The 19259-nt window shown below is 41.6% G+C and overlaps 1 protein-coding gene across 3 annotated transcripts in view; it reads right to left on the bottom strand.

Annotated features, from left to right (window-relative positions):
- The window catches only part of GTF2F2 (general transcription factor IIF subunit 2), a 92864-nt gene extending 76895 nt beyond the window's left edge, over nt 1-15969 (bottom strand). For 2 of the 3 annotated variants that reach the window (XM_074859628.1, XM_074859629.1), the window contains exons 1-4: nt 9800-10088; nt 8075-8148; nt 7597-7615; nt 6025-6169 (exon numbers count right to left, since the gene is read on the bottom strand). In XM_074859628.1, the coding sequence (XP_074715729.1) occupies nt 6025-6169; nt 7597-7615; nt 8075-8148; nt 9800-9931 (370 nt within the window). In that variant the 5' untranslated portion in view covers nt 9932-10088. Of the gene's footprint in view, nt 1-6024; nt 6170-7596; nt 7616-8074; nt 8149-9799; nt 10089-15793 lie in introns of those variants that run through there. The other variant, XM_074859631.1, reaches the window with a different exon arrangement.
- Nucleotides 15970-19259: the final 3290 nt, after the last annotated feature.

The following is a 19259-nucleotide window of genomic DNA, read 5'->3' as shown; positions in this document are numbered from 1 at the left end:
GGTTGGTTGCATTGGGTTTTTTTGTTGTTGGGTTTCTGGGGGGCGGGTGGGGGGGTGGGGTAGGTTTTTATACACATACATCAGTGAGACTGAAAAAAAACCAAAGAACTTTTAAGTCAATGAAGTAGGCCAAAAGCCAATTCTATTCCCATCACACCGAGCCCATTCTAAACATACCATGTATTTTATGCATTATATCCTCTATTGTTTAAATTTGTACAGGAATAAACAGTCTATAGATTTAACAACAAAAATTAAAAGAAAAGTAGGAGTTTACCCCTGTCAGCCAGCTGAACCCACTTTATAGTAATTTGTTAATCCTCACAACACTCATACGAGGTAAGTAAATATAATTTTCATTTTTTAGAGATGATGTAAGCAGTCGCAGTTGTTTTCTAAATGGACCATATGTAACAATAATACATACAAAATCTTGAACCATCAAAATGCTATCTGTAATTAGACTAGTTTGAGTCACGTATTCTGCTTTTCTGATCATGGGTTGCATCTTCTTTATGATCCTCACAAATATTTGGAAATTTGCATAAATGCCAGAGATCTCAAAGGCTGCTGTTGCTTCTATTTCTTTTGATCATGAGGCTGCTGGGAAGTTTTCCTCTTCTGCTAATAGTCCCTGAAAGACCGAAGTACATAAAGGAACAAAGAAGCATTAAGTAAGACCCCAAAGCATTTTGGAGACTCGAACGTGTGGTTAAGTGACAGCCTGAACAGAGAGAGATAACTGGAAATTACTGTTAAAGTACTGGAAATTACTGTTAAAGTAGACAGGTATATGTCAAAACTCCTCAGCATGGCAAAACGATGAGGGAGAGTGTTTATTTCCTAAATAATAGTTTGATGAAAAATTTGAGAAGTTAAACATACATCTAGTAAGATTAGTAGTAGTATCACAAGGCATCAAGATTCTGAGCACTATGTATTTTACTGTAAATAAATAAATGTAATTATAGGAGTAACTGCTTTAATTAAAGAAAGAAACATATTTCCAGGATTTTTATTAGTGTTCCTTCCCTTCACATTTCTTTAAATGGATGGATATATCTGATATTTCAAAAAATAAAGATACAAAATACAGAATATAAACCTCTGAATATTCATTTTCACTGGAATACAATCACTCATTGCAAGTCACATAGTAGGCATGATTCACGTACAAACTCAGAAAAGGTCCTTTCACATATGAGAAGCTGTATAAAGAAAAAAACCACAAACCAAAACAAGGGGAGAATATTCAACGGGTGTGGGAATAAAGGAGCTGCTCTAAGGTGTACAGGCAGAGCTATATGTATTATTGAACAGGAATACAAAAAAACTGAATTTCATGAACTGATATTCTGAAAGAAGACTTGGAAAACTGGTGAAGAACGCAATGTTAAGAGACAACAATCTTCTGTGAAGCATGAAACAGTGAAACAATCCATGCATGAATGCTGCTCAGAAACAAAGGTCTGGTAGTCATTCTGTCAATGGAATTCTCTGAACACTTTTAACTTTCAGTAAGCATGAAGGAATTTAAAGTCACTAAACCAGGCATTAAGGCAATCCCACTTATGAAGGGGGAGTTGTGAAGACACATTCAAGATTTCAATAAAATGAGTCATCTCACCCAACTTTACAGAAATATCTTATAATTTATCTGTGCCTACAGTGTAAAATCTTCCTCTCCATCTATCAGTCCTTTACAGTTAGGGATGTAATTGCCTGCCAAGGTCTGCGTTTTCCCAAGTCACATTAGTAGCACATTTTTTCAAGAACTAGCTCAGTAAGAAAGTTTTATCATTATCTATAACATAGCTGCATTTTTTATTTATATTTAGAGCTTGCAATCCTAAACTACCTGCTGGGAGAAAAATTAAGCAACAGGCAATTAAAGCAGTAAGGGAATTAATTTATAATCACAATGAGAGAAGTTTGCTGTTAAATGTTTAACAAAGCATGTTCCCATTCCTTCAACCAAGAAAGAAACTGTCAAATTATAGCACTTCCTTATGCCAGGGTGTCTGCCAGTAGGAAGCTCAGAAAAAAACAATTTTAACCAAACACATCAAACCCATGACTTGCCCCTAGATAGTTCTTTAGCTATACACGTATAAGAAAAATTCATTTTGTTCAATACAACACATTGAAATATATGCAAAATGCTCTCCTTTCCTCCCGCCCAAAAAATTACAGCTATGATAGCTGATGACAAAGATAAGATAAAATGACTAGAAGCACAAATAGCATTGTTGCATAGCAACTGTTGATGTACATATGGTGATGTTTATGGAATAGAGCGTAGTTCATATTTAATGCAGAAATAATACTGAAACCAGCCTAGACAGCAAGACCTAGACAGCAAGAGACAACTGTGCTTTGGATCCCTCTGCAGTCATCAGAGAAGCCACACTTCCCGCCAGCTCTGTTAAACTGATGTTCAGGAACACCACCGCAGGTCTTAGCGATTTGCCCAGCAATGAAAACAACGCAATGTCTCACATGTGCAAACAGCCTTGCAAATGAAGTAGGGAGATATTTTGCAACTACTACTTTTAGAGTGCATTGCACTACTCTGTATTATTCATTAGAGCTATTTCAAAATACATGAATAGGAAAAGAAAAGAAACAGAAGAAACCCCATAGTTAGTCTAAACAGGAAGTGCACCATTTGTGAAAGCCAACATAGACCTGATTTTTAATAGTACCTGGGATGGGATCCACTTTATCCAGCTTTGTATTACCTCAGATCTAGTACACACACTGCAGACGACTAAGGAACTGCAATTCATTAGACTTTGAACATAGCAAATGGCACCTCAGAAGAGCTTACTGCTGTCCAATAACTAGTATGGGACCACCAGAGGTTTACAGTGTAAGAACTAAAGGATTTCTTCCAACTACAACAGCTATTAGAAGCAAGTTCAGTTAACACAAAAAAAACTAAAACCACAGAAAACCCATTCAGAAGTCTAGAAATTACATCATGCAGAAAATATTAAATTACTTGTCAAATTTGATCTTTTTTGCTTGAAGTGACCTGAGGAGTCAATGCAAAGTGCTGAATTATCCAGAATATGTAAACTCCCTGCAGTATCCTCCAAGATTACAAAATATTTCAGAGACAGCATTGTCATCCCTCATTCATTTTCTGAAAGACTATCAAAAAGATGGTCACTACAACATAAGGATCCCAGGATTAGAGGACAGCACACAGAATAGATCTTACAGCTTTTAATGTGCTCCAAAAAAATGGAAAAAAAAAAATCCCCAAACCCACAACCAAAAATCCCTACCCTTTACAATAGAAAGAAACACAAGTGTTTTATGCCATTTGTTCCATTTTAGGTAAATTCAGTCCTCAAGAAGGGTACTGACCAAGAGTAATAGCGCACGAAGCACTTTTTTATCCATATTTCATTTGCATAATTCCTCAAATGCATCCTTCCAGATGCAACATTAGCAATGCCATCTGCAGTTCCATACCAGCTTGATCTTTGGCCCATGGTTCAAACTGGCATATTGATTCTCTCACATGGTGCACTTTGCAGAAGAAAAAGGAACAAGATCACCAATGCTTTTGACAAAAATATGCAAATTCTAAATTGAAGACAAATAGTGGTCTGTGAACATAAGAATGAATGAATTTCAGTTCCTATGACTGTCTCTTACTGAGGATTGACTGATGTGCAAAGACGTGTACGTTTTTATTGAGTCTTTTTCCATGGTTGATATAATTATAGTGTTTTTTTCCATGTGGACTTTCTGGCATCAAATAGGGTAGCAGCCTTTCTTTCAGTTGGGATATCCATATAGTTTCATTCCACTCTTCAGACACCTGTTTTCACACTATCCATAATTCACTATGAAATTTGTTGAAATTGGCCATGGAGCTCAAAACATACTGGCAATACACATTTAAACACTAAAGTGTGGCTGCAAGAACGTGGTGTCTGCAAGAAATCTGACTGGAATTTGGAATATTTGTGTCACATTCATCTTTACAACCAAAAAAATCCAAGCAAGAAAAGCGCATTATTGTTTATTTTTGATCGTACTGCCAACACCAGCTTTAACACAACAGCAACACATTTTAGCCATTTTGCATTTAAGCGAGTTTCATGAAAACTCACTGACTGCATGTTATGCTTGCTAATCTCAAGCAAAACCAATTTTGACAGGGTCTATGCTTATTCAGTGCTTCATTCCAAACATTTCTCATTTCACTAACTACCCTTTGCTCCTGATTAATATAATAACTTCTACTCAATAGATCCATGGTCCTTGAATAACATTTTCTAGTTGCTAAGAAATGCAAAATTTTTAATTGATTAAATAAAAATTGGACAGCTTCTAAGTACCTAAAAGTTTCGAGACACTGGTATTACAGATGGTAAAACAGAAATAAAGAGGCATCTTCTAACTATCACATTCTAATGACTTTAATTCAAACTGATGACAAATACTCCACATTCAAGTTAAGCATTTGCACTCACTGCAGCGTAAGTTACTGTTAGAGGTTTTTTAAGCAATATTTTGTATGAAAAGGTGTCTTAGGAATCAAAATCCCATGGGATTCACAGAAAACATGCAAAAATCACTGAATGTATACTCTAAACAGCTTCACACCTGAAATCTCTCTCTTCTGTCAAGCATTCTGAGGTTGGGGCACAGAGAAATGAAAAAGGATGAGGTACTACTAAAATGCCTGCAACATTCTTGAAAACTCCCTCCCTATCTCTTTCCACATTTGTAATCTATGAATCATAAAACACAGTATTTTAAATTGTTGCAAGTCACACACATGAAAACACATTTTTTTTAAAAAGTGAAAAACCAATAACATGATTACATTTGTTTCAAAGAAAGGGGTAACAAATGGAAAGTGCCCGAGTTGTAGCATAAGAGCTTGTATTTCTAAACACAACTGAGACAGGCAAGCTACCTGTACATTAATATCTCAATGTTCAGCCATTAAATCTTTAAAATTAATTTTAGAAAGGAGGTGGTCAAACTTAGTAAGTACTCTAACTCTGCCCTGTGAGTTATGATTCTCCCTCCTTGATAAAGCATCACACTGCCATCACAGCAATTACTTAAAAGCCTGTGAACATCAAAACACTGGAAGCTGGTCACACTGTAGTTTTCTGTCCCACAGAAGGCAGGGGTATCAAAAAATATTACTATTATTTGTCTTCTGGGGACAACCTAAGTGCCTGAAACTGAGGTACCTTCTGCAGACAATGAGATACACTCTGCAGACACCTTCCTTCTCTCTCTAACATCCAGAACATGACCATGTAATTTTAGTAGAAAACCTTACAGCACATGGGAGTTACACGCAAGGCAGTCTGCTGAACTTACTGTACACTGTAACACTACCATGTCCCTTAAGTCTAACATGCAATTTAGGACATATGGTCTTGAATATCCTAATCACACATACAGCTACTGAGCTGAACTTAAGACAGGCCAAACAGCTGAAATCCAGCAAGAAAAATTATAACCTTACTGCTGGACTGTCTGTTATTATGACCTTATTAAGCTTTAAAACACTTAAACCATATATATACATAAAGAAAGTATGGTTAACAGATGTGTTTATTGCTAAAATGGATCTGTTCAACTGGACAGAGGAAGAATGAGCATTCTTATAAAAATATATTCACAGCAGAGAAAAAAAATAAATGAGTTGATCTCAAAAGTACATGGGAACACAAAAACATTTTTCCACTGAAAACCCTAAAGGGGAATACAAAATGTACTGCACTCCATACTCTCTCTGTTCTCTTCAGCAGACCCACAGCTGAAATGTACATGGTAACCCCATACAGAGAACTTAAATTAGTTGCTCAATCATAGGAAGAAAAGAGACAGACACAAAAAAAAGTACAAGAGTCTTATGTATGCAGGTAACAACAAAACAGAGTCAAAATCTGACTTACGAATCTTCTGGCCTTTAGAGCATTCAGTTTATTGAAATAATGTATACTGGAATCATAACAAATAACTTTAATTCTAACTTACCTACTGAACTTTCGGTGAACACTGTTAAGGTCTGTCCTCCCACACTTTGCAAAAGAAATGGATGTTCCCTTGGTGCGCTGACTGAAGCAGGTTTTCCTCCAATATCATTGATGCTTGCAAGCTCTTCATTCAAAGTAAATGACACCTAACAGTCACAATTACCACAGTGTTACTAAACAGACTCAGTTACACAGCTTTACGAGTTATGGGGAAACAAAAAGAGAGAAAACACAAGTAGTATAGCACATTTCCATTTCAAAAACATAAAGAGTGGGATAAGAGTCTTACTATATTGATCTCTAGTTGAAATACAGAATCGAAAGCTTTCATGTACTTAATAAAATTTACTCATCTTTTAAAAAATTGTAAATTAATTCCTCCTGAAGTCAGAGAACAATTTGATTTTACTTATTAAAATGTAAGGCATAATAGGTTTTCAGACACTGTTCAGTATGAGTGCTTTAAAATGTTTCACACAGCCAGGTGAGTTCCAGAAAAAGTGCTAATGTACCAATACAAGTGTTATTAGCCCGGGGACTCCTGAATTGCATGCGGCCCAGGAGAGGTTAAAATATGGCTCCCTTGCTGTGTTTACATTGTATGCCCAATACAGGAGCTGAGGAGGTACTGGGGGGACTGGGTGACCAGAATCCCTATGTGCAGCAAGAAACCTGAAGAGAGAGATTTCAGACTGGCACTTCGTGCTTTTCCTGCACATCCTGCTTAGCCTCATTCTGCCATGCAGCAACAGGGTCCCCTGGAAGCCATACGTTCTCAGGGGTTCCTCAACACTTGGCTCTACACAGACTGCAAAATGAGCTTTGTGGCTCTTATCTATATCAAGATTTTGGTGTGGGGCTCACAAACTTAGGGAGGTTGTTTCATACTCCAGCCTAGAAGAGTCCAAGCGAACATCCAAACCTCCAGTGGAACTCTCTCCACTTATTCTAAAAGGAGCTTGGTCAGGTTATCAAATGGCAAATGCAGCTTGCTTCCCTGCCACTTTTCAGTCCACAGTTCTTCCAGTTCAGTGACAGACCTATGTGGTATTTGAAGTAATTCTAATTAATGCAACTTTCCTTATCTCCTGTAAAAGATAAAGGAAGTTACTGCCATTCACTGAGGCTGCTAATAAAGCAGTTACCTTTGCATGCAGAAAAACCTTCAAGTTGCTTTATATTTAGTAGGACCGAATTCCAAATACAAGACAGAATACTTTCTGAAATTGCAGCCCTCCATCTCCAACTTCTTTTGTTTTATCATCATCCTCCTTAGTTCTCAGACAGCCTTTTGCACTAATACATCTCAAAATGTTTGGAGAGAAGGTTGCTACTACGATTGCTGCTTACAGACGAGTAAACAAACTTCGGGAACAAAGAGACCTGATGAAAGTCCCACAGTACAATGATAGGCAGAGCTATGAACAGAATTCTCTCCTCCTGATTCTGTGGTACAATGCTTCATTACAGGTGTAACGAAAAAGATGTGACATCAGAAACCAGCATGTTCTAAACAATTTTTAGAATTCAAAATATAACACGTTCACAGCCTTTGTATTTAGTAATTACTTACTTCTGTTCTTCCTTGATTTCTGCAAAAGAAAATATTTAATGTTTTAGTTTCCATAATCTAATTCCACAAGTTTAGCTTCCCTGATAAAAAAGCAAATTCAAATTCTAGTTTAGTTACTCATCTTCACTCCTGAGCTGCTCAATTTTTTTTGTTATGCTGATGCCCAAGAATAAAGGGGAAAGTCAGCAGGTGAGAACAGAAGCAGCAAAATAGCACAAGTAAGTTAACATTCTCCAGCTAGATGTGCATATTTCTTGGGTTTAAGAAATCAAACATCATGTAATGGGATACAGACACTTCCCAGTGTAATTTCATATAATTTATTTTCATAATCACTATACAAGCAAGTATCATTCAGGTATCAGAGAAATATGCACAGTGTTTGCAATAAACAGGATTATAAGAGGTGTAACATAATCTGTTTCACTGCAGGTAACTTCTAAGAATTGCAACCAATAAAGGTACAGTAAAGCCTTACTTGGCAATCCTTAGTTTTCCCACTTCACCTCTTCCTGAAGCTTTATTCCACTGTTGTGACAAGTACTTGGGGACCTAAGAAAAGAAGACAGATTTCAAGAAAAGCAGATTTTAAAGCTATATAAATTGTGTAAGTTTTTATACTTTAAATGCTTTTACTCTGACCACTTCAGGATACAGTATGAGCTAAGTATGGTAGACAATATAGAATCATAGAATGGTTTGGGTTGGAAGGGACCTTTAGAGATCATCTAGTCAATACCTCTGTCATGGGCCAGGGCACCTTCCACTAGATCAGGCTGCTCAAAGCCCTGTGCAATCTGGCCCTGAATGTTTCCAGGAATGGGGCATCTACCACCTCTCTGGGCAACCCGTTCCAGTGTTTCAGCACCCTCAACATAAAAATTTATTCCTTAGAGCTACTCTAAATCTACCCTCTTTTAGTTTAAAACCATTACCTCTTGTTCTATCACTACAGGGCCTACTAAAAAGTATGTCCCCATCTTTCTTAAAGTACTGAAAGGCTAGAATAAGGTCTCCCTGGAGCCTTCCCTTCTCCAGGCTGAACAGCCTCAACTCTCTCAGCCTGACCTCGTAGGAGAGGTGCTCCAGCCCTCTGATCATTTTTGTGACCCTCCTCTGGACCCGCTCAAGTTGGTCCATGTCAATCCTGTGCTGAGGGCCCCAGAGCTGGACACAGCACTCCAGGTGGGGTCTTACAAGAGCGGAGTAGAGGGAGAAAATCGCCTCCCTCGACCTGTTGACCACGCTGCTTTTGATGCAGTCCAGGATACAGTTGGCTTTCTGGGCTGCAATTGCACATTTCCAGCTCGTGTCCAGCTTTTCATCCATAAGTACCCCCAAGTCCTTCTCCATAGGGCTGCTCTTAATCCCTTCATCCCCCGTCCTGTATTGATACCAGGGGTTGCCCTGATTCAGGTGCAAGACCTTGCACTTGGCCTTGTTGAACCTCATGAGGTTCACATGGGCCCCCTTCTCAAGCTGTTATATATATATATTCTGTTAGGGAGAGCAAAGAGAATAATGTAGCACAAAAATAAGGCCGGTGTAGATGCCCAAATTTTCCAAATGAAGGAGAAATCTTACAATACCCTGAATCTCAAATACTATTATCCAATCATGAAAGGCAAAATAAGATCAGCATCATATTCTTAAACTAAGGAGTCCCAATCATTTTAACAATACTTTTAAATATTCATTAGAAATTACCATCTCTCTGGGGAAAAAAAAAAAAAACAAAACAAAACATAAAACAACCACAATGATGAGAAGTTACACAGTTACAACTTAAGACACCAAAAGGTGCTGTGAAGGGAAGGCTTGGAGTTTGGAAACCTCAGACACATTGGGGAGCAAACCGCAGCCCTACTCCCACCAGATGTCCACTTCTCCAGCAGCAGAACTACCCTAGGCAGATGTGCCTCCCATCACTCATTACCACACCTCCACTGTATCGGGAAAAGTCTTTGTGCAGCTGGTGAGTATATAGAAAGAGCAGACTGATCCAGCTGGGAGGTGTGGGGGATTTCCTCTGTTTTAGCTGTGCTGATTTTGTATTTAGCAGGTGGAACAATCAAACCAGCTCCCCAGCCCATTTCCCAAAACGGCTGCACAAAGCAGAGGTCACTGCAGGGTCAGGAACAAGCAGCCCTGCTTAACCCAATACATCCAAGGAATAAAAGTTGCTCCAGTGATGCTGACTCACCTGCACACAAGTTCCTTCAGTTACAAAGGTTTTGGTATGTGCAGCATCGCATGACCTGGGTTCATGATGGACAGTAAAGGTGTCTACATAACCAACCAACAAGCTGGAAGCTGGCTTTTCAGGTGGACTCATTTTTCCCCTTTTCTCATCAATGTAGTATTAGCTGAAATCATAGCCTGCCTCTCAACTCTCTAGCTAAAAAAGTACCAGCTAACTACTGCCAGCTAAAGTGGACCCCAACAGCTGGCACTTCCCCGGTCAGCCTCAATGCCTTGCTGCTGCCGCTGTGCCACACACCCATGTTCCTCAGACTCCCAGATGTGTCCCAGACGTGATGATGCATGCACGCTGCGTGCAGCAGCAACAGCACTTCTTTTTTCTGGAGATGGTAATGCCAGAAGAATGTGTCCAGTGCTCAGCAGAGTTACCACGGTTCTCCTTAAAGGCCAGGCAAGCTTAAAGATGACAAACAACATTTATTCTGTGAAATCAAAAGGTTAAGAGTTTGTTTTCATATATGGTGTTATCACTCATTAACACCTATAAATCTGATCACTTGTATGAATGCACAGTTCCCTAGGACTTCAAAAGGTGGCCTGCACTGGTGGCTGCCACTGCCCTGCCTCAGAGAGGAGCTCCCAGCTCAGCCCGTATGTCCGTGCATCCAGCCCTGGTGAGGTACTTCAAGCTTCCCAGTTTAGTCCCAGAGGAACAAGGAACTTCTCTACCTTCTCTGCTCCACTGCATGGCATCAGTTCTAGGCATGTCTACCTTCCCTTGCAAGAAGCCAGCACAGTCGGTTATAAGTGCAATGCTCTGCAGATCACAGGTTTTTTTTCCCCACCACTCTGCAATTACGACTGTCTTTTCTATGACGCTTTTTATAAAGACTGAACATGACACATTAGTACAACAAACTGAGATTGGAGCGATTTCCCCGCTACATACAAGTTATGTGATGCAGAAGTACTGTGGCACATCAAGAGGTGGAATACAGACCTGAGGCAATAAGGACAATCTCACATTTCACTATTTAAAACTAACTGTAAGATGTTCAAGTGAGATGGAAATTACCATTTTTATTTCAAAAGGAAATAGCTGAAAGCAGTCTAATAGAACCTCCTACTTCCTATAAACCCTTTTCTTTCTAATAAGGATGCAGCAATCGCTGGGAGAACATCATCTTAAAGACCTACAGTAGTCTCAGTGTCTAGAAAAACAGTGACTTGTTAAATGAAAAGTCATTTGCTGTTCCCATGCCACGTACTAAAGAAGTATTCTGATACAGGAATGTTATACCTTTTTTCTTCATATGCTCATGACACATCAGGACAAATCTACATTCTTTAATTTTGCAGGAATGTTCTTTACTCGTACAGCAAAGTTTATTCTGGCTCACACAGTCCACAGCTACTGAAAACATCTGTGCCCACACACAAAAATGGTGTGAGACACAGCCAGTGAGAAAGAGAAACGTACTAAGCTATGCCTGTGGCATTTTCTCTTTCAAGCAGCGAAGAGGCACTTTGTAGTCTGATTTTTGCCTTGCACAGAATAAAACTAAGCCAAGTTTCACTGCACAGCTGAGGAGGCAAAGAGCCTGTTCCAGGAACTTGCTGACAAACAGCAACCTGCTAACTTCCTAAAACTCAAATGAATTTAACACTAACCTTGCATTTACCTGCTCAAAAAAACCCAGAAAACATCTTGGTACTGGTTCTTCGCACTTTCCTTTAGTCTCACAGCACCCCATGAAGTACTGTGGAACAGCTAGAAAATCCAGATGTCCTCCAACTGCTCAGCCAAAGCAAATGCCAGTCCAGCTTTCCATAAAGTCCTAACACGGGGTCAAAAATGCCACAAATGCACAACAGAAAGCCAGGAATTTATCTATTAATATATACTTTTTCCACAGTTTTCAAAGTGGTAATTTTCTGCAGTGGATTTCATGCCAGATCAGATATCATCTTCTTTCTAAAGCCAAGATAAATGCTATGACATGTGCCCCAGCTGACTCAGCAGAAATATTACTATGTGCTCACACCTAAACTGTATCTAATCTATATTGCTCGGAAATAAGATAGACACACATTCAGTACGAGTGGACAAGGAGTGAAGGACTTGCTATATAATATAATCAGACAGGGAATTTCTTCTGATTAAGAGGTTGCAGATCAATCATACTTTTTTCAGCTGCATGGGAAACAGTCTCAAAGAGCGTAATTAATCATCTTTCTGCTGGCCTACCTGCAGTCAAGGGCTACACAGAGAAAGGAAAAGGGTTATGAAGGACGGTGATCAAAGGATTACTTCTAGCTATAAACAGATACTTCAGATAAAACCAGATGGTATTCTCAAAACCACACGCTAAACTCTGTAGCTCCACGCTAATGGTGTAAACAATCACAGGGAAGATAAAGTCTTACACACTGTACACATCTTATTTTGCCACTTCCTTTCACCTTTATCAGAATAAAAATTTAACTTATGAAGAACAGTCAGTTTCCAAACTCTTAACACTGCTCGGAAGAGTGTACAGAAAACAAGAGTGACCTGCTTTTACAGAGCAGAAAGAATTTTCAAAGATCCCACAGCAGGATTTTGAAAAATACATACCTACAGAAAGACTAACCTGTGGACAGAGTACCTCTCATACTGAAGGGCTACTGAACGTTTTCAAGACAAGTGGCCTTTATTCTGGGATTTGTAGGTAAGAACACTCTTCTCTCAATAAAAACATACAAATTAATCACAAAAAGAAATCTGATGTACTAAGTAGCATCGCTTCAACATGTCTTCACACTGCCGTTTTCTTCTTGCTACTCACGTCATACAAACACCCAGGCACCCCCAGGCAACATGAGGCACCCTGCAGCTACAGTACAACACGAGGGCCCCCTGCTCCATACGTCTTCAGCTTATTCACAGCTTCCTATCTGCCTTTTGAACAAAACACACAATCAGCCCCTATCTGTAATAAACTACTTCCAGTTTTCTGTATGAAATTAAATTATTAGCTCTTTCTCTATATAGCAATCCGTATGCAGTATGTACATCAGAAACTGAGTAAGGCTGATGTCAGGTTCTATTTTCCTTTGAACATACAAAAAAGAAATTATATAAAGATATCACCTTTCTAAATACAGATCAATGCAGCAGATTAAATAAAAAAAACCCCAAATCACCATACAGGGAACAAGAAATTAACAATTCTAACACTAACACTAAATGGGCTTCACTTTACCAGTATATAACCAACAGTTCTTATAATATTCCCCTATCTTAGCTTTCACTGAAAACACAGAAAATTTATGCCAGTTGCTTTCTGGGTTTGTACTAAACCAACTCACTCCATTTCTGGTACCTTCTCTTACTGCTCATTCTTCTAAAATACTCATTACTATATTTTTTACTGCCTGTTAAGCAGTCTCTCTGGAATACTTCCTGCGCTAGCATAATACATGATAAAAGGAAATTAAATAAGCCAGGTTTTTTATTCCAGCAGAATAGATAGCTCTCTCCCTCAAAGGAAGGATAAATTCAGCCTCATCCTAGCTAGTGAAGATAAAAAGTGCAGGTGTTACTCACTGTCATGCCTCTGTGTTGAAGGTCCTAGTAACACAGGATGGTTGTTTTCAAGTTCAGGTATGAAGAAATTCAAAGGATAAAATCCTGCACATCCCTTGCTATGGCCTATCAATGTTAGCAACTTTGTAATATTTTTTTAATTAGCACTATTATACAAGAAGACAGACAAATTATAAATTCAGACCACATGCATGAAGGATTACATTAACACTTACTTAGAAGAGTAGTATTTAAGCGTTCCTTTTACTGTGGTTTTCTCATTAAACCAGGCAGCACTCTGTGGTCACGGAGTGGGATCAACTATAAGCACAGATATGCCTTAAAATTATTGGCTTACTTCAAGAAACGCCAAACTGTATCAGACTAAAGGACAAGCAAGTTCAGTGTCCTGTCTGCAAATGCAGCCAACAGTGGATACTTCAGGAAGAACAGTACAACATAAGAAGAAAAGGTATTTCCCCAGCATGCTCTTCTGATTTCTAGGATCTTTTACTCGGCAGTCTTGGGGTATGGAAGCATATTTATTTTTAATCTCTCAATCTGATTTTCTCACTTGAATTTGTCTAAAGGCTTTTTGAGCTTCTACAGAGTTTTGACATTCACAACTTTCTATTGCAACAAGTTCCAAAATTTAACTACATATTGTCCAAAAAGGTACCTGCTTTGTTTGCTCTGAGCCCCACTACATGACTTACTTTGACACACCTCTTATTCTTGTGTTCAAACCTACTCTTCCCTTTGCCTATTCACTTCTTCCTTACCCACCTGTGACATTACTCATTACTTCAGACCTCTGTAAGACTTCCAAAATCATCTTGCCAATCTGAAAGGTAACCATGTATTTAGGAGCTCCCTCCACATCCAGCATTCTTTGCTACCCAGATCATCCCTGGTGCCTTCCTCTGTACTGTTTCTAGATCCACTGTATACTTTCCATGATGGGGAAGACGAAACCACAACTACACACAGTATTCAGGATACAGGCAATATGATGGCACAATAATATTTTCTCTTTTGTTCTCTGTATCTTTTGTAATCATGCCCAATGTTGAATCCGCTCATTTGACATGACATTCTTATAGTTATCCACATCTACTGAAAAACTAAACCTCCTCCTGAATGACAACCAGCAGAGACCCAATTGCCATGTACATATAATTAGGATAGTTTTTCTCTATGCATGTCAGATTAGATTTTTCAACTCTGAATTTCATCTGCCACTTTATCACCCTGTCACTCAGTGTATCATGATAGACTTCCGCAGCTTTCTGCTGTCAGCTTTCATTTTTACTGTCCTGCATAAGCTATTACAATTAGAGGACTATGCACTTTTCATTACGGTTTTCTGAAACCAGACATTCAGGTGTCAGTATCAAAGAGGAAGCCAGATGCAGCGACCTACCCACCACCAGAAATTCTGCACAGCAAAGCAAGTCTGAAACTCCCCACCATTTCTGAGGGCCACAAGAAGATGTTCTGGTAGTTGAAGTATGATGCTGTCACACCCCCTCACCACCTAGGACCAGTATTTGGGTACTACCCTGTCCCTACAGGTTCTTTCAAGTTGATGGTATGAGCCTGTTTCCTCCATCCCCAAAGGAGGAACAAGAGGCTACTGCTTCTCCCCAGACAGAACAAATGCAGGTCTAGAAAAACGGGGGCACACCCACAGGGGACTAGAAGGGAGCCAAGGCACATATTCCCCCACTGGCTGTGAGTCTTCTCTTTCCTGAGCCAAGGCTTGCTGTTGCCAGCAAAAGCAGCCAAGCCATTTTGACAGAAAGACCCTCCACAGAACAGAGGTGATACGTAGGCAGTGGCGGCCTTGTTGGCAGGAGCATACGTGAGCGTGGCCCTGCACCAGACGGGTGCTTGGGTTTGATTTGATGATCTTGGTATCTTTTCATAGCACCTTCACTATAGCTGCACTTCTCTAGCACCAAGGTGAGCTGTAGTGACAAGACACAAGCGTTTATTGTCCTTGTTTTTTTTAACCAGGATGTGAACTTGGGAGCACTCGAACTTTCTCCGACTCTCAGAGTTTTGGGAAAATAAAAGTTAGGCTACCGTGTTTGTTACTCCTAATAAAGCACGAGCCAAGGACAGCTCCCACGTAACCCGATTTTCCCTGTAGTGTCTCATTTACCCCAGCAGCTACCCGGGCAGACGCCCCGCGTCGCAGCTCGCCCAGCCCCCGTGCCCACGAGAAAGGAAACGGGGGCACCGGGCGAGCCTGATGCGGGCAACCCCGGCCCCACGCCGCGGGCCGGCTCCCCCCGCGCCCCAGGCACGGCCCCGCTCCGCGCCGCCGCCACTCCGGACACGGCGGGGCGGGGACGAGAGGCGAGGCCCGGCCGCCACAGGCCGCGCCGGGCCGGGCCCAGGGGCGCGCCGGCGGCTTCTCACCTTCACCAGCCACATGCCCGTGTTCTGCTTGGCCCCGGTGAGGTCCAGCTCGCCCTTCTCGCTCATGGCGGGGCAGGCGGCCGGGGCGGAGGACGGGGCGAGGTGGCGGTGCACGCGATCAGCTCTTCCGGCTCCCGCGGCCGTTGTACCCGCCCGGACCCGCCCGGCAGCGCACCGCCGGCAGACGGTGGCCCGCGGCGGTCAAACCTCCTCCGCTCGCGGAGCACAGCGGGCCCTCGCTGAGGCGGGAACGCGGGTTCGAGTCCCCGCCCCGGCGCGGCTGCGGGCAGGGCGGGCCCTCGGTATGGTGGCATCAAAAAGTTATTCTCTCACCGTACGGGAAGGGTTATCCCGGCATGCTGGAGAACTGCAGCAGCATGCAAAATGATCTAGAGAAACTGGAGGAGAGTCTGGAGAGAGGTGACACTGCCATGACAGTGCACTCCCGAGTGGGTGGGAAATGGCGGCCAGGGGGAGCAGCTCTGGGGAGAGGGGTCAAGGCATCACAGTGTGCCCAGATGTCACAAAAGTGAGAAAAAAAAAAAAAGAGCGGGTGAATCATTTACCATGGATAAAAAGTGAAGAATTAGGCTTAGCTTTCCGCAAAGGGAACTCATGGTGAACACTGGTAAAGGCTGTCCGAAGATGGGATGGCATCTCGGGCACTGAAAATGGCTCAAGTCAGGAGAGAGCAAGCAGCTGCCAGTTCTGCTTTGAGACGGAGGTATTGGGCTTAGATAACCTCTCTTAAGTGTCTATTTTATGCCGCTGTCCCTATCACTGGGAAAGTTTTCATAACATCTAGAGGGGCTCCCTTGTTGCACTTTAAGTTCGTTTTTTCTCTTCTATCCATTGTGGACATGGAAAGCATTTTATTACCTTCCTCTCTTCTGTTTTACTTCATCCCTCCACTGAGATGTATCCCTTTGGTTTGTCTCCACTTACACTAAGCAACCTCAGTTCGTTCAGTTTTGTCTCATAGGTCATATTTCCTAGACCTCTGGTCATGCCCATTGCTCTCTGAATTCTCCCCAGTATGGGTTTACATCCTCCCTGAAATCTGGTTTCACAACAATGAAGGTCATACTCCATCTGAGACTGCATCAGAAGCAAGCAGAGAATATTTCTGGTACAATATGCAAGACATTGCTCATCTGGCTTGCAGAAAATGATCTCAGTATTATACCTCAGATATGATAGTCTGTCTTTCTAATTATAGGCAAGCATCTAGGTAACTAAGGAGGGCAATGCTTTTATGCATTTCTGAAGCAAAAACAGCTAACATTGAACTATTCTGATTAGGATTACATACATTTAAAAATTACTTTTGTTTTTACATTGGAACTGTATTTGTCTGCAGGACTCAGCTGTGAGGGTGGATGAAGCTTATATCGCTAGTCAGCTTCCACTAAAAATTCGGATGTCACTAAGACAACCTTTCACAGAGGCATCTCCTCAAATGCTAACAAAAATGGAAGCAGATGCATCTCAACATTGGTAAAAACAGCCACCATGCCTGGAACTGTGCAACCCCAAAAGGTTTAAGACCCTTAGGTTTTGTTCACCTGGAAAAAGGGTGGATCTACACAGCCAAACACCATCACTTTACAGTTTCCTTTTGGGTCCTACTCCACTGATTCTCTGTGCTGTACATAGGACAGTTTGTTCCACAGGTCTCTTTGAGAACGAGTCAGTGAATTCCCTCTAAGAGAAACCCAGGCTGAGTATCCAGGAAGGTATGGATGCAGCCATATCCTGCCTCACTCTGTACCCAGTACAGTCCTTCAGCATAAGTCCAAGAAATGCTACACCCTTGACCACAGCCGAAAGCTCTCAGGCCATTTTTCAGGACATATGCTGTTCTCCACACTGCTGTAAAACAACATGGTGATGGGTCTGGTAGAAATGAGGGGCTCAGTGATACAATTTTCCTAGAATCGCAGAATGGTTTGGGTTGGAAGCGACCTTAAAGATTAACTAGTCCAACCCCCCTGCCGTGGGCAGGGACACCTTCCACTAGACCAGGTTGCTCAAAGCCCCGTCCAACCTGGCCTTCAACCCTTCCAGTGATGGGGCACCCACAACTTCTCTGGACAATCTATGCAAGTGTCTCACCACCCTCAACGTAAAAAACTTTCTTTCTTATGTCCAATCTAAACCTACTCTCTTTCAGTTTAAAATAATTGCCCCTTGTCCTGTTACTACAGGCCCTGGGTAAAAAGTCTCTCTCCACCTTTCTTATAAACCCCCTTTATATATTGAACGGCTGCAATCAGGTCTCCCTGGAGCCTTCTCTTCTCCAGGCTGAACAACTCTCTCAGCTTTTCTTCACAGGAGAGGCATTTCAGCCCTCTGACCATTTTCATGTCCTTCCTCTGGACATGCTGCAACAGGTCCGTGTCTGTCTTGTGCTTTGAACACCAGAGCTGGTACTCCAGGTGGTGTCTCAAATTTTCCCCTAGGATAAACATTGAATTAACAAAAAATCTGTCCCTCTACCACCACTCCCAGCTCAGTCTGAGTGCTCAGATCACACCTGCCACCACTTTTAAAAAAGAAAAAACTGGTGGAATGGATGTTTCTAACAGGAGTGACATTTTCAGTGAGGTGGCATTGCAGTGGCTTCAGGTGAGCCTGCGCTCCACCAGATGGGCGATGGAATGAGAGGAGCTCCGCTTGCAAGTATCCCAGCTGCAGGCAACAGCAGCATGGCTGACCACCTCACGACTCCTTAGAGAAGGAATCCACGAGGAGCCATCACCCCTATTCCAGGCGTAAATGACAACAGAGAAAACCTCTGTAAAAGCGTGGCAATTGGGGTGGCTCAGCTGGCAACTCGGAGGGGAAGGCGGCCAGGCGGAGATCTCTCCTGGCTCCCTCCAGGCAGCCTCTCCAGACCCGTTTCCTTGGAAACTGAATTTAAAGGGACAACAAGCAGGAAAAGAGCACATTTTCATTAATTCCTTATTTAAAATATCAACCTTCTGTTTGCCAGGGACACATTTAGCACCACAGAGAAGGATCCAGGGGCCAGCTGCTGAGTAGCAGAGCTGTATGTTAGTTACCCATTTTCTTCTTGCTTGCACAGAAACAGATGTGTCTGAGGAGATAAGTGGCTAAATTCAGACTTGCACAACCTTTCTGTCTTGTTTTTTCCCCCCATCCAACTAGGTGAGATGAAGAGGCTGCAGTGTTGTCATCAGTCACAGAGTTTCTCTTCACTGATTTTAGGAACGGGCTGCAGCCTGATGGTGTTGGTTGAAAACCAGCACAACATTGGATGCCAAAGGCTTGATGCTGTCCTGTTGAAGCTAACAGGATTTTTGTCATCGGGAACTCACATGCTTCCCTCAGAGCCCGACAAGGATGAGGGAAGATGTGCTCTTGGGAGCTGGTAGTGGGACCAGATGTCAGTGATGGACACCATCGGACAGGTTTCACTGAAAACACTTCTCAGGCTTCAAAT

Source organism: Strix uralensis, chromosome 2 (assembly GCF_047716275.1).
Source record: "Strix uralensis isolate ZFMK-TIS-50842 chromosome 2, bStrUra1, whole genome shotgun sequence".
NCBI lineage: Eukaryota > Metazoa > Chordata > Aves > Strigiformes > Strigidae > Strix > Strix uralensis.
The sequence above is the reverse complement of the archived record's forward strand: the minus strand, read 5'-3'. Positions and strand labels throughout refer to the sequence as shown.